Raw genomic sequence first — 19848 nt, forward strand, 5'->3', positions numbered from 1 at the left:
GAGCCCTGTGCAATCTGACCTTGAATGTTTTCAGGGATGGGGAATCCACCACCTCTCTGGCCAGTGTTTTACCACCCCCATTATAAAAAATGTCTTTATTATAGCAGACTGAATATAACCTCTTTTAGTTTAAAAACATTACTCCTTGTCCTATCACAACAGGCTGTACTACAAAGTGTCTCAGGCTTTATTTTAAGCCAAATTTAAGTACTGAAAGGCCACAGTGAGACCTCTCCTGGAATCTTCTTTTCTCCAAGTTAAACAACCTGACTCTTTCAGCCTGTCCTCATAGGAGAGCTGTCCCATTACTCTGGTAGTTCCTGTGGCTCTCTTCTGGACCTGCTCCAACAGGTCCATGTCTTTCCTGTGCTGAGAACTCCAGAGCTGGACTTAGTACCCCAGGTGGGATCTCACCACGGTAGAGGGGGAGAGTCTTCTCCCTCAACCTGCTGGCCATGGTGCTTTTGATGCAGCCCAGTTTAAGACTGGTCTGCTCATGTCCAGCCTCTCATCCACCAGCACCCCCAAGTCCTTCCCGGCAGGGCTGTTCCCAACCCCTTCATCCCCCCGGCATTGCCCCAGGCCCAGCCACAGCTCCCTGCACTTGGGCTTCTTAAACCTGCTAAGATTCACATGGGCCAAGTTCTCCAGCCTGCCCAGGTTTCTCTGGGTGACACTGCATCCCTCAGACAGGAGTAATCTGCAGCCTGGCTGAGCGTGCACTCCATCCCAGTGTCTGCATCACGGGTGCAGAAGAGATTGGATAACACTGGTCCCATGACGGAGCCCTGGGGGACACCACTGCTCCCTGCTGGACATTCAAACACTCAATCATTGGCCAGGACACTCTGGATGAGACCATCCAGCCAATTCCTCATCCCCTGAACACTCCAACCACCCACTCCATGTCCCTCCACTTCAGCCAGAAGGGTGCTGTGGTGGAGCACGGCCACAGCCTGAGGGAAGTGCAGAGGGATGGGATGTGCAGCCCTTCCCAGGGTCACTGCTGCATCCCCTCGGTGTAGAAGGGCACTGAGGGGTCAGGCAGGACTGGGTGAAGCCGTGCTGGCTGTCTCAAACCCCCTCTCTGGGAGGGCTGTGCCTCAGCCCAGCTTCCAGAAGGATCTGTTCCGTGCTCTTCCCAGGCACAGAGGTGAGGCTGACAGCTCAGCAAATCCCAGGGGCCTCCTTTCCACCCTGTTTAAAAATCAGTGCAATGTTTCCCTTCTCCCTGTCTCCTGGGACTTCACCTGACTGCCAGGACTTCCTGAACACCCTGGGGAGCATCCTGGGGGCTCCATCAGCCAGTTCCTCAGGAGTCTGGGGTGCATCTCTCAGGTGCCATAGAGGAACCTATTTCTGGGTGCCTCAGGTGGTCATGAACTGGATCTTTACTCAGAGTGGGAAGGACTTTGTTCCCCCAGTCCCTACCTTCAGTTCCATTCACTTGAGAGGTGTGGGAAGGGAGGTGACTGTTTAAGACCAAGGTAAAAAAGTTGTTGAGTACTTACAGCTTCTTCTCATCCGTTGTTACCAATTTACCAGCCTTGCTCATCAGCAGGGCACACACTTTCTCCCACCTTCCTTTTCTGGCTGACATACCTGTAGAAGCCCTTCTTGTTTTTCTTTGCATACCTTGCCAAATTCCACTCCAGCTTCACCTTGGCCTTCCTCACCTCACCCCTATACAACTGACCTGTGTTCCTACACTCTTCCCAGGTTACCTGTCCTTGCTTCCACTGCCTGTGCATTTGGTTCTTTCCCTTTAGTTTGACAGCAGTTCTTTACTCAGTCATGCTGGTCTCTTGCCTTCCTTGTCTGATCACTGATGCCTGGGCATGCAGAGCTCTTGTGCCCTACAGAAGGCATCCCTAAAGATCTGCCAGCTCAAGGACAAGTTCCTTGAAGACCTTAATGGGAAGCTGACCCCAAGGACAATTCCTTTGTCTTCAATAATTCCTTGAAGAGCTGAAAATTTGCTTTCCTAAAGTTCAGGATCCTGACTTTACCCTTCAGCTGACCCTTATCCCTCAGGTCTGTGAACTCCAGGGTGATGGCTGCAGACCAGGCTGCCTCTAACCTTTATGTCACCAATTAACTTCCTTGCATTGAAGACCAACAGGTCCAGGAATGCATCCCCTCTGGAAAGGCTTTCTAGGGTCACAGGAGTTTATAGATGCTGCTATTTCTCTGCTTTGTTTATATAATATGTAATTATAAATAGTTGTCTCTTAAATCTGCTAGCAGGTGTGATCCTAAAAAAAAAGCTGATGTGATTAGAGATTCATTAAGCACTAAGGTTAGTCTTGTCTGGTTTTCAAACACAGCAGTATCCAGAACAGACATAAATAACTTTTTAGACATTATATACAATTTCAACAGATGTTTTAAACCTGAGGTTTAACAGCTGGAAAATTTCCAGTCTCTTTTGCTCTGTTTCTGTTTGTCTGTCCTGTTCTAGTCACCAAAGCAAAACGTTTAGCAGGAAGAACAGAGGCACAGGCTCTGTGCATGTGTAGGGAGACTTCAAATAAATCCCCACCGGGCATCTTCAGGTAACTTCTTGTCTTTGTGATCCATGTGATCCATGACCAAGACCTCCCAAAGCCATTACCTGGTAGGCAGGACATCAGCAGTCTCAATAAAAATGCAAAATATCAGGTTGTTTTACCAGCACATTAAATTCTTCAAATCTGTAAACTTCCAAATCTCTTTCTTTCTGTATCATTTGTTTTTTTTTTTTTAATGTGTGTGACAATTGTAAAATGAAAGATACAATCAGGGGGATGTACATTTTTGTGTGACATTAATTTCCCAAGGGTTTCACTATACAGTCAGGCACTGGAAGAACTCACCCTTAGCTACTGTCATATTCAACGGGGCCATAAAGAATCTGTAAAAATCTTTACTTCTGTAACATCTTTTTTGTAAGTTTCAAAGGATTCACGTATCAGATTTGTTAAAAAGGGAATTTTATTTGTGGGCATTTTTCAGGACCCCAAAGCAGAGAGGAGTGGGGGTCTTCTCCTCAAACCTTCATCCCTCTGCTGGTCACCATGGACGTCTTCCTCAATTTGACCTCTTCAATGAGGTGACCTGAATTCTTCAAGCTTGCAAAATCCTGGCTCTGGGCCTTCTAGATCTTATTCAAAGATCTAGACCAGTGCTCCTAAAATGTTCTTCCAGTAACACAGGTCTTGGAGTTTCTTAGCAGGCCAAGATATCTCAGTTAACTCTTTTGGGCCTGGCTCCTGTTTCAGTGCATACATTTTTCAGCCTCAGAAATGGCTTTCCAATTGCTTGGCTTGGTTTCATCTCCATCAGACAGGATTTCACCTTGCCCTTCCTTGCTCAGGGCTTGCAATCTCTTCGAATACGTTTAACACTTATGATGAGTTGCTTTCTGATGCTGCCAGCCAAAGTGTCAATCCATGCAAAATAACAGCTGCTCCATGGAACTGGCACAAGATGGAACATCAGGCATTAGCAGGAGGGGTGTGAAACCCAAGAGAGCAGGTGCAAAGGTGTTGGGTGTCAGAGGAGACTCACGGAGGCCTCGCTGCGGCGGGAGCTCTCGTAAATGTTTTGATAGACAAGGGGCTAAAGAAGGATATGGATCTATGTTGGGAAACAGGATTATGCAGTTAGGGAGAGGAAAGTGTATCAGTTGATCCTGCTTTTGACACTGTGCTTCCAAAGCTTACTAATTAATATAGCATCATTTCAGAACTGCTTCATTATCAGAACAAGTCAGCAGCTAATAATAACAGTCCTCTTCACTGGAGATCTGCTCTGTGCTGTGCTGCCAGTGACCTTTCATTTACCTTTCACATGACTTCAATAAAAGAACCATCACCTTTCACAGCCTGATTTTTTTTTTTTATAATAGGAAATGACAGAGAAGTAGTTTTACAGCATAAGGGAAGACTTAACAGTGACCAAAGGGGCATATTGTGAACACTCCAGCAGGGCTGTGTTGTTACAAAAAAAATAAATCCAATTGCAAAAGAATTCAGTGGTAGCAAAGAGCATTTGGTACTGTTCCAGCCCCGCTTTCTCTCAAAACAATTTGAAATCTCTTTGGCTTTCAACATTCTGTTTGTATATCCTCTGTTCACCAGCAAGATAATCTGAGGCAGATTTTATGTAACTACTGGATAGAAGCAGAGATGAGAACAAATACATATCACTATCACATTTGCCTCTTTTATCTTGCAGAAAAATTTCTGTGGTACCAATGTGCATTGAGTGTCAAAAGGGGTTTGTAGGTGAATGGAGAGAAAAGCACGTTATTTGTTTTTCCATAAAGTGCAGACAATGAGAAGTACTGTTTATTCTGTAAGAAGAATCAAGTTGGGGAGTAAATAACTGAACTCAATGCATTTTATTTATTGCTGAACATAATCCTCTGAGTAGTCACATAATTACATGTAGGTACATGATTGATCAACTTCACAGCTGTAAAAAACACTTCGTAAGGCTGACTGTGATTTTTATTCATAATCACTGATCAGTGGGAAAGACAATAAAAGAAAAATTGACAAAGGTTATGGAAAGGTTAAAGTAACTTCATGGTTTATGGTGTCAACACAGCTCTGCAAGAGTAAGATTTCCAGACTTCCCCTTATCTTTCATTTTGCAAAATTGATCCTGGTATTTTTTTACTTCCTATACTTTTTTAATTGGGATATGTTTTATTTGATTCCCCATCACCTGCATTACTCCAGCCACATCAGACCATTACTTTCTGGATTACTCTGAGGTTTGCCAAATTCTGTGAGTCAAAGTTTGACACTCCCTGCATCAGCTTACATGTGCAGTGTGGATATTTGGGATGTGTGGCCAGTGCCATATTTTTTCACCTTAGTGGGTGATTTCCTGCCACTATTTCTGTTCACTTTCTCCCATTTGCTTGTGTTGACTATTAATGGTATTGAAACTCCACAGCAGAGCTCTCTTAACATGTTTTTTAGAGCATGGCATTACAGAGACTTGTTTGCAGCACTATGTGCTCTGGTAAGATAATGTTAGTACAGTAACACACTGCTAAATTGCAGATCTGCTTCATTAAAAATTCAACTTCTGGAAGTTTTCACATTTGAAAGCTCAATAAGCAAGCTGAGCATAGTGTTCAGTGTGGTTCTGCTAGAACATCAGCGAGGGGTTTGTGCCATGTTCTGAGGCTGAAAAAATCTGAGCTGTGCTTGTTTGAACTGTGTTGTAGAAATAGAGATTTTTGTTATTTTTTTATAAATGTTAGTTCTCTCAGAATTTTTTAAATTTTTTCAGCTGGAAAAACATACTATTGAAAATTCTGTGGTCTAATTTGTGTAGAAGTTTCACTCTATTGAGAGGTGCAGTGCTTTTTGGTTATGTTGCTTTTGTGAGCAACGTTGCAAAGGAAGAACACATCATGAATTTACCATAATTTGCTCAATTGTTAATCTGTACAGTTTTTCTTAATCTTGATTTAGGCCTTTCAGAACTACTGTAACCTCCCCCTCACCAAAAAAAGAAAAAAAAGTAAAAAAAAGTAACAAAAATAATAAAATCTTTCCATTCTGTCATTGTCCATTGCTCGTATCTGAATCCCATGTCCTGTTATGATTTACCTTGAGAAAAACTGGCAAGTGTGGTGTTTTATATGTAGTGCACAATTGTTTTATTTAATAACTTGGGATTAATTTTTGTATATCACATATAACCAACTATTTGTTTGCTTTTTTCGGCCACTGGTGCATACTGAACACAAGACTTTAATGGAGTTAATTTTTTTCATCTTTCCATCTTTTTTCCCTGTTTCTGTCAGTTTAAGAAACGTGGTGTGGAAATGACTGTTCTTGCATTAGCTTGTACTTCTCCATATTAGATTTTATTTGCAGTTGTGAAAATCTTCACAGTTTCAGATACATGCTGTTAATAATAAATGTTACTCCTTCTCTGTTTTTGTTCAGCAGTCATAGTTTCCTTTGGCATGTTAATATTTTTATATGCTCAAAGCATTACAGAGGTATTTGTAAAATGTCATGGTCGCAGAAAATATTATCTGACATTGCACATGATATACACAAATATGTGGAAGCTTTTTGTTGCTTACTATTAAAAATTACTATGGCAATATATGTCTCCAGGAGCAACATGAAGCTAAGCAAAGATAAGTTGCCTGGACTCAATCTGAAGGGAATTTAATAAAACAGCTATTTGTAACCTACTTATTTTGATGTAGGGCATAGAAGTAAAAGTGTCTCATCTTATACTGTTTCAGCACCATGAAGCCTGATTCTACACAATTTATCTTCTAAGCAACTGTGCTGGGACAGCCCATATGACTGATTTTGTTAGACATCTTTTTGTTGTTGTTTAAGAGACATAGGACAACGTTTAGCATTCCAAGGAACATTGTGGGAATTTGTGCCTGCCTCTTCCTGGGGTACTCTGAGCTGGTGGAAGAGCTCCTGACATAATTTAGACCTTCCTTTAGAAGCTTCCCAAAAATGTAAGAGCCTGGCAGACATATTCTGTGCAGGTGTTTCTTTTTGTTCTCTTAAAAAAACCCCATTTCAGCAAGTGCTTCATTAGCGGGAAAAAACCCAACCAACAAAACAAAAAAAACCCAAGAAGAGGAAAATTTGGGGGCCTTCCAGTAAAAAGCAGATGAGGTCTGTAGGCTTGCTATGTTTCCACCAAAGGCCACACTGCTGGGTGGGATTGCTGGAGGGCTCCAATGTGTCCAGAGCCTGTGCCAGATCTCCATAAATTTCATAGCAGGGGAATTCTTCCCTTAAAATCCACCTTGAAAGCCCAGCTGCATTGCAAGCTTTCTGAAGTGTGCATGTGAACAAGTATTCAGCTATACTTTTATTAGCAGACACGAGAAGAAACAGCAATAATTTAATAGCTTTAATTACTTGGATGCTCTGAGGTTACTTGGTCACAGGCTGGATGGAGTAGTGCAAAATAGCAATGAAACACTAAAAACTGTAAGAATTCACAGCCTCATGCTCTTAATTGCACCAACAAGTTCTCAGAAGGCAGCCAGAGGTCTATTTGTGCCATTCCTCAGCTTTCTTGTCCAGGTCAGGACAAGACATCTCTCATGTGTGATTATTTTACTAATACTAGTTTTATTTCCAATTTTTTTTTGCACGTTCGTGTCAAAGCAAGACATAAAACTTCCTAGAAATACTGTTACAATACAGGGAGAAAAGAATCATTTGGGAAGAGATGGAAGTATTGCTGCGATTTTCTGTACTACATAAGGTCTAATTCCAGACCAGAGATGTCACAGTGTGCAAAGCAGTCTTATTTCCACTTCGAATTTCCCGAATCTGAGGAATTTTCTTTATGAAACTCCTGCTTCAAGAAAAGACAAGTCCAGCTCCAAGTTGCAGAGTTCTCCTTCTGGTAGACAACCAGTAGTATTTGTCAAACTCCTCTAGTGCAGAGCACCACAACAGGCAAGAATCTTGTGCATTTTAATGAAGTTTCTCTGTGCCAAGACAAAAAGAATTTCTACCATTTCTGTTTGCAAGCCAAAAACAACCATGCAGGTGCTTATTCCTGGTGTCATAAAGGCAGCTCATCACAAACCTTCTGACCTCTGCTGCTGAAGTCAAAATGTCTTTTTTTTTCCCCTTAATGTTTTGTCTTCCACCTTATTTATAAGCAAGCTGATTTCTGGCTGGCATTTTGTGAAAATCCTGTTTCCAAGTTTGTCAGGCTGTCTCTCTTCAGTCTGGTGTAGAATGTAGATTGTTGTCACATGTGGTGAAATAATTCCATCATTAATGGTGTTATTTTAGCCACAGAACCACATTCTTAATTTTATTTGGATGTTTTTCTCGCACTTTTTTCTGATTATTTATTTTGCCTCTGACAATCTTACATTGTTACCTGGTCCTCTTCTGCTGATATTACCTCTTCAAACACACTTGATAATTTTTTCCTTTCAAGTGAATGGTTACTATTTTATCAATGTAAAACAAAAACAAGAGAGTCAGTATGTTGTAATTCTTTATTTTAGCTGTCATCTCTGTCATATCTTTTTCAAGTTGCTACAGAATAAACATCCTTATCTTTTGGGTGTTTTTCCCATGCCACATCTTGGAAAACAGTGATTTATTCTGGGTTTCAGAACAAGCTTAAATGAACATACTCAGTTTTTTAAATCAGAAAGGTAACTTCACAGGCTGCAGTGTATTTTCATGGCAAACCAGAATTGTTGTACATGTTTAAGTGATAATTAAGATGACAATCTGAATAGCACCTCTTCAACTGTATGCATTTTGGAGCAGAAATGAAAAGTGGTTTTGGGCTTTGTCTATATCCTGTTGTGAAAATGAGCAATTTTGGTCATCTCATGGTGAAGGAACACAGAATATATCTTAAAAGGGTCTTTTGATAGATTCGAGGACAGTTTGTCTCCAAACATTCTGGAGAGGTCAGTTAATGCCCAACATTGCTGTTCTTCCTCTTCTAATGGTTTTATTTAAAATACATGATGAGTGTATTCCCAAAGTGGATCTATTTAAGTTGTTGAGAAATGTTTAACTGACTTTTGGGGGAGCCTAGTTTTCCCTTCTAATGTGTGTCCTTAATTTACAAGTTTTGGAGATTTGAAACTGAGATGACTTTATGATGGTAAAATGCAATAATGTATGCAGACTGTGTGTAGCTGCAGCAGTAATGCCATGAAAATTTAATATAACTAATCAACATAAATTTATTTTTTGAGACAGCAGACTCGTTTTGGTTTCAGCCCAGGAAATCATTAATTGGGTGCTTAATTTCATGCACTTATCTATTGGCTTGGAACAGCTACTATACTTAGATTTAAACACATGACCCACATTCTTAGGGATTTTAACTGTGTGCTGACAGCCCTGCTCTCATTGCTCTGTGATCACCTGTGATCACCTTGTGTGTGGTCACCTTCAATCACCTGCAAATGATCAATACCTGATATTTTTGTGAATATTGCATATGTTGCATTTATTGCATATATTTTGTGAATATTGAATTAAGTCAGTTTTCTCGTTCTTTGTAGGCCTGATTAAAGGTTTGTGCATACAAAAAACCTGCTTTAATAATAAGGGAAGTCCCTTTCTATGAACTTATGCTTAGATCATCATAGCTACAATTATTGGACATTAAACATTAACATGAAAGAATGCATTTGAGTGATGAAATGATAAGTGGTGAAAGGGGGCAATGTTAAACTTCCAAGTAAACAGTTTGGCATAAGAATAACAACTCCTGTTTGTGGATTAACTCTACAAAAAGTTTAGGATTCTAGAACTGCAAAATCAGACTGACACAGCTGAGTACTTTCTTCCACTTAACATTTCTTGGATTTATCTTACCAAGGCACCACCAAATGAAGTCCTTTTTGATGTCACATATTTTTTTGGACTTCAAAGGGTTTTGTCACAAAATACATGGATTAGTACCTGGTTTTCAAGGCTTGGGGTTTGCTGTTAAATGCCTTTGCCTCATCAAGTTTGAGAGTCCACTTTGGAAGCCCCCAGATGGTGGGCTGGGCTATAAATGCACAAATATATCTTTTGAAAGGTATGTTCTGCCTCTAGAGAGGCTCGTGCCCTATTTCTGTGATTAGTGTTTTTCTCCATGAACTGTCATGAACTGACAGCTTGATGAAAGAAAAGCTGGGAATTTGGTTTGAATGCACGAGAACTAAGTGGGCAACTGTATACTCTGCTCCTAAGGTGTTCCTTTCTCACTGTGTTCATTAAATTAATGAGATGCTGAGTCCCAATCTATGGGTTTTGGGAGGCAACATATGTTTTGGAAGGCAATATAAGTGATAACCTATACCACTGAAGTGGTTCAAACTGTCTTTGACTTCACTGAGTTTGAAATTTCAGGGCAAAAGCACATTTATAATGCATGGATAGGCATTTCTGGGTCAATCCTTTGTATATCTTCTCATGATTCACTTTGTGGGATGCTCTTTCTGTTACAGAATGTTTAAATGTAACTGAAAAATATGGTATTTTGACACAACTTTATTTCTTTTAATTTGTTGGTGCTAAGTAGTAGGCAACTCATCAGAAACTTTCATCCAACCTCATCAGTAAATTCCTTTCATAGCAAAAAAGCAGAACAAAAATAAAACCACACCCGTTAATCAAATAGTTTTTCAGCCCAGGACATGATGTCCTTTTCTTTCAACTGAAGGTTTAACTGCCAGAGGGAAAGGAAAGCAGTGGAGCTCTACAAGTTATCTGAATTATTTCTATAAACAAAACTATGAAGATAGGTAAAAGGGGGCAGTGTGTCAAATAAAAATGGCAAGAATGATTAAACATAGGTGTGTCCAGGTATTAAATATAAGTATAAATATATAAACATAAATATATTAAATATAAATATATTAAATATAATATATTAAAATATATTAAATAATAAAGCTATTAAATATAGTGGTTTTTTTTTAAATAGGACCTGTATAAAGCCTATATACTGATTAATTCAAAGTCACATAATAGAGGAAAATAGCAAAAATCAACACCAAGCCAAAATAAATGGTAACATAAATATGATAAGGGGGTAATGCTTGTTTGAAAATGAAATGTTACAAAAGGTGCAGGGATCAATCAGTTCTTCAAGAGGAAAGAGAACACACAGGGTTTTCTTTAGGAAATATAACACATAGCTGTCATAATTTCCAATAAATTATCTGTTGCAGTTGTTTGTTGGTAACACATCAGAAACAGATTAAATTAAAAACTCCATTAGCTTTCAACATACTCTAGAAGATGGACAGGTTTTATTTAATATTACTTTAAAAGAAAAAGTGCTGAGGGCTTTCAGCATACATGATATAACCATGGCTCCATATATTCTGTGGCATGGTGAACCAAAATTTGGATCAGTAGAGTCCATGACCTTATATTTGTTGGCACATTTTTATGGGAATACGAACTTCTGAAAAATGTGTGTTTTAATCTAATCGATATTAAAGTATTAAAATAATATTTTTTCCATATTATAAAAAAAATGGAGGAAACAGCTGTGTTTCTTTAAAAAAATACTGCTATGTTAATATTGCTTATTATAATCATATAATATATATTATATTATATATTATATTGCTTATAATATTTAATTTAATAAAGCATTGTTAGGAAAACATGTAAAACTAGGTACTGCTGTTGAAGAAATATAATTTTACCATCTAGTGTTAATGTTACCAAGTTGTTTCAGCATGTGAAAGCAAAGTGTTTAGGAACTTGGGTGAACAATAATGTCAGTTCATTTTATATTTATATATTTTATATAAATATTTTAAATATTTTATATTTATATATTTATATCTGTGGCTTTGTGTTTAGAGAAGGTGGTTTTTCTTCTATGGGGATGGTTTGAGACCATTTTGGCATTTAAGCCTCCGGGATATTGCTTTAATTCTGTGCCTGCAAAACTTTTTGTGGGGAGAGCTTGTTAAAATAAATGTATCAGCAGTTTTAGCAAACTGTTCTGAGTTCAAATTGTTCGGAGAAACTTGAAATATTTGCTTGGGGTTTGAAATTGTGATGATAATTTGAAACCATAAAGAAAACACGGTATAAAGGTGGTGCCAATTATTTTCCACGTTCTTTTGCTGCTACGACCTAGAATAGTCACTGTGCTTTCCCTGTTCAAAAAGAGGTTCTGATTTGTTGGAAAAAAGGTTCAGTATCTGGAAAATTTGCAGTCTACATTGTAATGGTCAAATTCAGATGAAAGTCTACCAATATTACAGTAAGCAGGAGTTTGAACAGAAAATATAAAACCCAATGAGTAAATATTAATAAAGAAAATAATTTTCAATTATTCAGGATGTTTTTTATTATTTTTTGATTTTTGTTCCCTTAATTTATGCTGTTACAGGCATTCTGCTTGCTTTGGAAGTGGAAAATGTATTTGCTTTGGGGTTTTTGTTCCTGCTTGTTTTCTACATTCTGAGATACCTTCAACAAAGGACAGGGAATTTTTTTTTGCTACTTTTTCTTCTGTATCAGGATCCATAGGGCTAGATGGTCATGGTGACATCTGATTAGAAGCTCAGAAATGTAATTTCCATTCTAAACCACTTTTTTTGATTAACATTTATATTCCTTTGATATTCACTTTAGCTAGCTGCATGGTTTTATGAACACTGATAATGTGAATAATTGATTCAGTACAGAGAGAACTTAGTTTAACACATTAATTTCTTAAACAGGTATATTTTACATTTGTAGTTAACCTTCATTGCACTAAAGGTTTATTACTTAAAAATGTAATTCCTTTGAAAAGTATTCAAATAAAAAGCTCTTATTACATATTTAGTTTGCAGTATGGAAGATGTATTTTTAAAGATCTTTGAAAAATATTGGACCAAATTTTCTGTTGGCTTAAATTGACAGCTTAATTTTCTAATGGTGTCCCAGCAATGGACTCTCAGTGCATAATAGAGTTATAGCAATGGGAATCTATGTAATTTTGATGGGAGTTATCAAATCTCTGATTTTGAGAACGGTAACTTGGCATCTATTAGTTATATAAATTGTGTTTTTTCACTTCAAAACCAAATAATTTTCTGGTTCAACTTGTCATCTGAAAACTGTGGGGTTTTAAAGAGTGAAAATTTCATTCAGTCCCCCGGTGATGTCAGAAAGGCGATGAACACTTTGGGAAGTAACTATTTCTGAATCCCTTTCTCCTGGGAAACGATGAGCAAGAGATAAGGCCGGCAAAAATTTGAGTAAAAAAATAATAAATAAATAAATTATCTCCTTAGTGCTTTGAGGGGAACAAAAACGGTTGATGAATGAAATGTCTTCCTGTATTTGCAAAATTTAACTAACATAGAGCACTGCTTCTTTCCAGCTAAGTAACCTGAAGCAAGTCACAGTCGTGGATGTGTCAGCAAACAAGTTCCATTCTATTCCAATTTGTGTGCTCCGGATGTCTAATCTGCAGTGCTTGGATATCAGCAGCAACAACCTGAAAGATCTCCCAGAAGACATAGACAGGTAGTTCATGTTTTAATTCACTGGCAGGTTTATGAACTATTAAGTCATTTAGAAAATTAACAAGCTTCCAAGAAACACCATTAATGAAAAACCACGTAGAAAAAAAACCGCACGTGGATATTTTTGCATGTAAACCTTCCATTATTGTTCATGGGCTCTGTCAGAGGACAGAAACTTCTTCTTCTGATGGCAATCAGTTTAACTAAATACATTTTCCTCTGCTTTCCTGGTAATTTATCATTATATCTGAGCATTGGTTTTTGGGAAGTCCATGGGGTTACTCTGCCCCAGGTCCAACAAAGGGGACTCACCTGACAAATTTCGTTAGCAAAGTAGAAAAATACTGATAATATTAAAAAAAACCACTGAAAATCCTCCCCTTCTACTCTGAAGTACATGTGCATGTGCACACATACACTCACTCTTCCAGTTTAGGTGCCCACCAGATCTAGTTTTAAACAAAACCACACTGATCTGTTTCAATGGGACTTGTTAGCCTGAGAAAGCTCTTTTATTCCTGGGCCTATTTATTCACTCTGGAGTCCTGTGGTGACTTGGTTTACAAAACTTTACACAGCCAAAAGTAAACAAAAAAAAGTTATTAACTAAAATTTATTAAAAAAAAATACTCTGGGTTATTTGCTGATCTGGGAATAGAAATCCCTGAGGCAGAAGAAACTTCACAGAAAACTCATTCAGTCTTAACTTTCTCAAGGCTTTTGTTGCTGGGCAAAAAGGCTTTTCTGGGGCATTGTGTAATCACAGATTATTCTGACAGCAGGACTGAAGCCTTAATTTGTGTTAGTAATTGACATGCTACAAATAAAATAAACCTGCCATTGTTTTCCATGGGGACTGACCAGGGATTTAATTAAATTCAAGATGCTTCTAAGAGGGTATTTTTCTTTTACAGAAGGATACCCACTCAATCTAAGGAGCATTTTTCCCCTGAGCTGCCAGACTTGATACTAAAATACCATAAACAGACACCAAAAAATAAGGTTTTCCTTGGGTTTTGATTTTTGAGATTCCTTGGGCTCATTTGCATTCTGAAGACTACAGAATGCCAGGATATGCCCCCTGCCCCAGTGAACTGATGCTCTTATTCAGGCTCATGAATTGAATGCCTGTAGTGTCAAGGAATCTCAGTGAACTACCACAAAAGTAATATGATTAATAACAATGTGATTAATAACTGTAACACCTTACTTAATATCTTCCCCTAAATTCAAATAGACCATGTGGACCAGATAAACAATATCCTACAGCAGTGTTTTAGGAATGGACCCTTGCAGTCAAAAGAAGACAAACTTTCTCAGCGATTTGCTGTGCTTCTGGTCTTCTGCCTTCTCCAAGGAATAAATACAGAGCCCCAAATTTCTATTGCATTAGGACAAGCCAGGGGAAATAAAGCAAAAATTCCTCCATGAAACCCTGTCTTTGAATTGATTTTGGTGGGACATCTTGCAAGAGTCTTATGATTAGGAGCTAATCTTTCTCTTGCTCCCCACAGTACTAATTACTGGTGAAAAACAATAAATGGGGACTTACTGCCTGGTACAGGCATCCATAGTTCATGGAATGGTCAAAGCTGTGAGCTGATGACCTTTATTTTTCATTAGTTCCAGGGTGCACATGATGAGGCTTTATATCATATTCTGTCAACGCCTTCTGCATGAAAGCACCGTAAATTTTGTAACCTTTTGTCTTGAACATGCTTTTGATTACTTTTCAGAGGTGTGCTATTAATACCTATAATGTTGAACCATGACTGCAGATTTCCATTATTAAAGCTGATGAAAATCTGTTGAGAGTGAGGTTTGAGTGATTTTTTGAGAAGCCAAAGACGTTGCACGTAATTGATCCCATTATACACAAGATTAAGTCAGTATTGCTGTTTTGGACAGATGTTCCTGTCTGAAATAAGTATTTTAAGCCATCTTTATCTTTTTATGTCTTTGCAGGTTAGATCAATTGGAGACACTCCTCTTGCAGAAAAACAAGCTGACTTATCTCCCACGAGCTCTCGTCAACATGCCAAAGCTCAGGTTGCTGGTTGTCAGTGGTGATGACCTGGTTGAGGTACCCACAGCCATCTGTGAGTCTACCACAGGCCTAAAGTAAGTAAGAGAGAAAGGGAAAATGTCCTTAAGAAGATAGGGTACATGAACCCAAGAGAAATTCTTTGGTGGGCATCAGTTCTGAGCCAACGAGTGGTAAAGGGGGCACTACAAAAATTGGAAATTATATATATATATATATATGCATCTTTCTGATTTCCACATCTGCTTAAACTGCTGTTCCTGGGTAGATGGAGTCATAGCAGCTGTCTCAGAGGAGGACCAGTCAGTTGCTGATAAGCTCAGTGCTGCCAAAAGCATCTTTCTGGGAGAGGGAGACGTGGCTGGTAAAAGGTTAAATAAGGTCACGTGATTTTAGTAGTTCTCTGCTGTGAAATGTCACCTTATTTCTGCATGCAGGGTAAGACCAAGAGGCCTTTCAGTGTGGTGGTCTGCAGGTGTGGTGGTCATGCATTTCTGCAAGCAATGTTCAGGTCTTTGATTATGGAACCGTTTCAGCCCCTATACTGGGTCTGGCTCGGATAGATTTAACTTTCCTCACAGCTGCCCTCATAGTGCTGTTCTTTGCATTGGTAGCTAGAAAGGTGGTTTTAGCTACTGCTGAGAAATGCTGGCACAGCAGCAGGGCTGTCTCTCCAATCCACCCCTACAAAGCACCGTAGGTTGAGGCTGAACAAGAGCTTGGGAGGGGACACTGCTGGAGCTGATCCATGTGGTGTCACCTTCAGCATATAAAGCCAAGAGAAAGAAGAAGGAAGGTTGGCCATCCTTTATTAAGATTTTTCTCTTCCAAGGAAACCAGCTACATGTATTGAGTCTCTGCTTCCCAGGAAGTGGCTAGACCACTTGTTTAGAAGAGAGAATTAGGTTTTTACTTTGCTTTGCTTTGCTTCTGTGCGTAGGTATGAGGTTCTCTTTAAGCTGTCTCAACCTACAACTTTTTAATCTGCTATTCCTGGATTGACAGGAAGCTGAACATGAGCCAGAGTGTGCCCAGGTGGCCAAGAAGGCCAATGGATCCTGGCCTGGCTCAGGAACAGTGTGGCCAACAGGTCCAGGGAAGGGATTCTTGCCCTGGACTCAGCACTGGTGAGGCCACCCCTGGAGTGCTGTGTCCAGCTCTGGGCCCTCAGCTCAGGAAGGACATTGAGGGGCTGGAGCAGGTCCAGAGGAGAGCAACGAGGCTGGGGAAGGGACTGGAGCACAAGTGCTGTGAGGAGAGGCTGAGGGAGCTGGGGCTGTTCAGCCTGGAGAAGAGGAGGCTCAGGGGAGACCTCCTCACTCTCTGCAACTCCCTGACAGGAGGGGGGAGCTGGGGGGGGGTTGGTCTCTTTTCCCAGGCAACTCTCAGCAAGACAAGAGGGCTCAGGGTCTTCAGCTGTGCCAGGGGAGGTTTAGGTTGGAGATTAGAAAGAATTTCTTTGCAGAGAGGGTGATCAGCCATTGGAATGGGCTGCCCAGGGAAGAGGTGGATTCTCCGTCCCTGGAGGTTTTTAAGGTGAGACTGGATGTGGCATCAGTGCCATGGGCTGGGAACCACAGCGGGGTTGGATCAAGGGTTGGACTTGATGATCTTGGAGGTCCCTTCTAACCCAGCTGATTCTGTGATTCTATGATTCTATGATTCTCCCCTTGTCTTGCTGGGGAGAAGGAGAGAGAGAGCTGGATGGACACCTGGGCAGCCAAAGTCCACTGATCACAAACTCACAGCAATGCATGAGATTTTAGAAAGCCGCATGATTTGGTGAAACATTTGTTCTTCTGAAAGTAACAATTTTGTTGACTTTTTTCCTTTCTTGGAACGAAAATCAGAGATTTTCAGGATGCTGCGCACTGAATTTGGACATTACACAAGTTCTTTGTGTAACCACCTAGTTTTTCACCAGCAAAATGTAGCTTTAGGAAACCTGCAAATACAATATAATGCAAGTTCAGGCGTGCATTGGAAAAGAGATAACAACCAAAAGACGGAAGTAGGTATTGTTGCCTGAGTGATAGTGGCAAAATTCCAGATTGCTAGGCAATGTTGTTGGGATGGAGTTTGTATTGCTTATCAACAGATGTGAAATTACAGTGTAGTCTGTCAGAAGTTCCATAATAAAGAAACATACCTGTTATTACAGAGAATGATTTATGAAGATAGACAGGAAGAGATAAATCCAATCATTTTTATATGGAAAGTGGAGCATAGAGAAGGTGCCATGTGAAATCTGAGTTTCCAACAATAGACGTATCCTAACAATGCCGTGATGCAAATTTGAGCTGATGTTCTTTGCACTTCTCTTTCTGGTTCCAGTAGCAATTCCTACAATGTCATTTATGTTGGCCAGTGATGTTCAGCAGCCTGTAGCCTATATTCTTGTGCTGATCTCTGTCTAGATTCGTGAGTCTCAAGAACAGTCCAGTTGAAACCATTGTATGTGAAGACACTGAAGAAATCATAGAAACGGAACGTGAACGTGAGCAAGTTGAGAAAGAGTTTATGAAGGCATACATTGAAGACCTGAAGGAAAGGGGTATGTATTAACCTGCAATAAGCTTCCTGCTGCCTTGGAGATAAATGCAGACATATGGTGGGAACATTTATTTTTGAGAGACCAAGCAATATATCCTTAAACTACAGTCGTCTGTTATGGTATAGAATAAGACCAATAAGTGAAAATGCCAAATGGGCTTTGTGAAAAGTTTGGGCTCTGACTGGGACACTTGATATTGAACTAATGTATACAAAGTTAATTGTGTGTTTGTCCATGCATTAATTCATTAATAATGTATACAAAGATTATTCTCATTCTCCAGATTCAATTACCTCACTTGGGATTAACATTAGTGATTTTGAATTCCTGAAGAAGGGCTTCTTCTCCTCAAAAAGAGGCACAATATATATATGAAAGGCTCTTTGTATTGGTAGAACATTCTTTAACAATATTATCTGTATCAGGGTACTACTAACTCTTTAACCACTGTACATTCATAGTAAAATCTCTGCTTCTGTCTTTATTACGTAGCACCAGAAGCTTTGCATGTTAATTTATTTTGCCACTTTGTCTTATATTTGCCATCATTAAGAAACTGTCAATCTCTTGAGTCTTTAGTAAAATGTGAGGAAACAAAGGGAGTTTCCTGTGAGCCAGAGTACCCTCTAGGCTCTGTTTTAATCCCTTTGAGAGTTTGTATGTAGAAATGACTTTTTGTGGAATGAATCTTTTGGTATCTTTTCATTCCTTGCATATCATTTCAGTGATCTGTACAGTGAGGTCCTGTGAGACCTGGTAAAAGAGAAACATGAAGAAAGGCCACGGGATGTGGCTTCAGAATAGTTTTCATGTTCTGATGCTGGACTTTTGTTCCTTAATGTCCATAATCTGAGCACTTTGGTGTTTGTGCTCTGTATTTCTAAAGTGAAGTCACAGAGATCATTTGTAGATCTTTGAAATAAAATCAAGCCCTGCTGTTTCTAGCTAAGGGTTTCATTTATTTGTGCTGGATTACATAGCTAAAATCTGAGATGTATTTCTTTTTTCTCTTTTCACAGAGTCTACTCCTTCCTACACTACGAAAGTATTGCTCAGCCTTCAGCTCTGAACATCAAAAACCTCTAAATCACTAGTGGATATCTGAATAACTCTTTTTTTATCCACCTGAATAGTAAACACTGGAAAATATAAATGGCCAGAATCACATCAAAATCATAAGGAATTATTTATTTATTCCTGTAGTTGTTCCCACTAACTACAGATAAAAACAAGGGGCAGTAGAGCCTTCACAAGATGCTGTTTCACATTTTAAGTCAACATATTTATTTTCAAGTTCAACAGCAGCAGCCACTAATTTGCATATAGACCTGCTGAAAGTAAATATTCATTATGATAAAATACAAACAGGCACAGATGAAAGATGGAGACATTCTGTGTTGCAGTTGAAACACTGGAACATAAAACATGATCTTATAAAGAGATTTGATTTTATAAAAGGGGATAGACTAATTTAGGAAATGAATGTGATCTGTTGTTTTTTTTAAGACCAAATAACACATTTTGCTATTTACAATATTCAAAGCAAGAACACACCCATAGTTATTGGCATTTACTTTCTGTTCTGCAATAAAATTGTCCTTCTTTTTTAAAAAGTTCACTTTTTAAAGTTTCAACAAGTTTTTATGTAGAAAGTTGTAGCAGTTTTACTGTTTTTTTTTTTCCCCAGCATATTATAAGATTTTACCTGTTTGCAAATTCAAGTACCAATGTAATTGAAACTTCTGTGCTAAGCAGTCTTATAATATACTAGCGTATTAAATAAGATTTTAAGCACTAAGCTGTATGAGCTAATGCTATGAGTAGAATGATGATAAAGGTCTTCTATTAACAGTTTCAGATTACAGGATTTTGTGGACATTTATTGGCATTTTCCAAGTTTTGTAAGAATAAGTTTGCTGTTAAAAAGTTATGTTGCTTACTGTTTAATAATCTGTTTATATATAATTATCTAAGTGTATATAGTGTAGGCCTTCAGAAACCTAGTTTTACATGTACTTTTTGTTTAATAAATCAATACTTTTTAATCTAAAAATATTGAGATTTTGAGAATTTAGACCCTAATAGACTCAAATTAAATAATTTAATTGGTTCTAAACTTATGAGTGCAGTTAAGTGAGATGATATTTGCATCTTAGTTTTTTTTGTTATAGATGGAGTATTTTCAACTTTATGTAGTAGAATGCCACTCAAGTCAGTCGTATTTAAAAAAAC

At 38.7% G+C, this 19848-nt stretch overlaps 1 protein-coding gene across 1 annotated transcript in view; it reads left to right on the forward strand.

Annotated features, from left to right (window-relative positions):
* LRRC2 (leucine rich repeat containing 2) overlaps positions 1–19350 on the forward strand; it is a 64511-nt gene extending 45161 nt beyond the window's left edge. The window contains exons 6-9 of the mRNA XM_027671026.1: positions 12874–13019; positions 14984–15139; positions 17480–17616; positions 18636–19350. Of these exons, the coding sequence (XP_027526827.1) occupies positions 12874–13019; positions 14984–15139; positions 17480–17616; positions 18636–18685 (489 nt within the window). The 3' untranslated portion in view covers positions 18686–19350. The remainder of the gene's footprint in view (positions 1–12873; positions 13020–14983; positions 15140–17479; positions 17617–18635) is intronic.
* The last annotated feature ends 498 nt before the right edge of the window (positions 19351–19848 follow it).

The sequence above is a fragment of the Neopelma chrysocephalum genome, unplaced genomic scaffold, assembly GCF_003984885.1.
Source record: "Neopelma chrysocephalum unplaced genomic scaffold, ASM398488v2 Primary Assembly neopelma1_97017, whole genome shotgun sequence".
Taxonomy (NCBI): domain Eukaryota; kingdom Metazoa; phylum Chordata; class Aves; order Passeriformes; family Pipridae; genus Neopelma; species Neopelma chrysocephalum.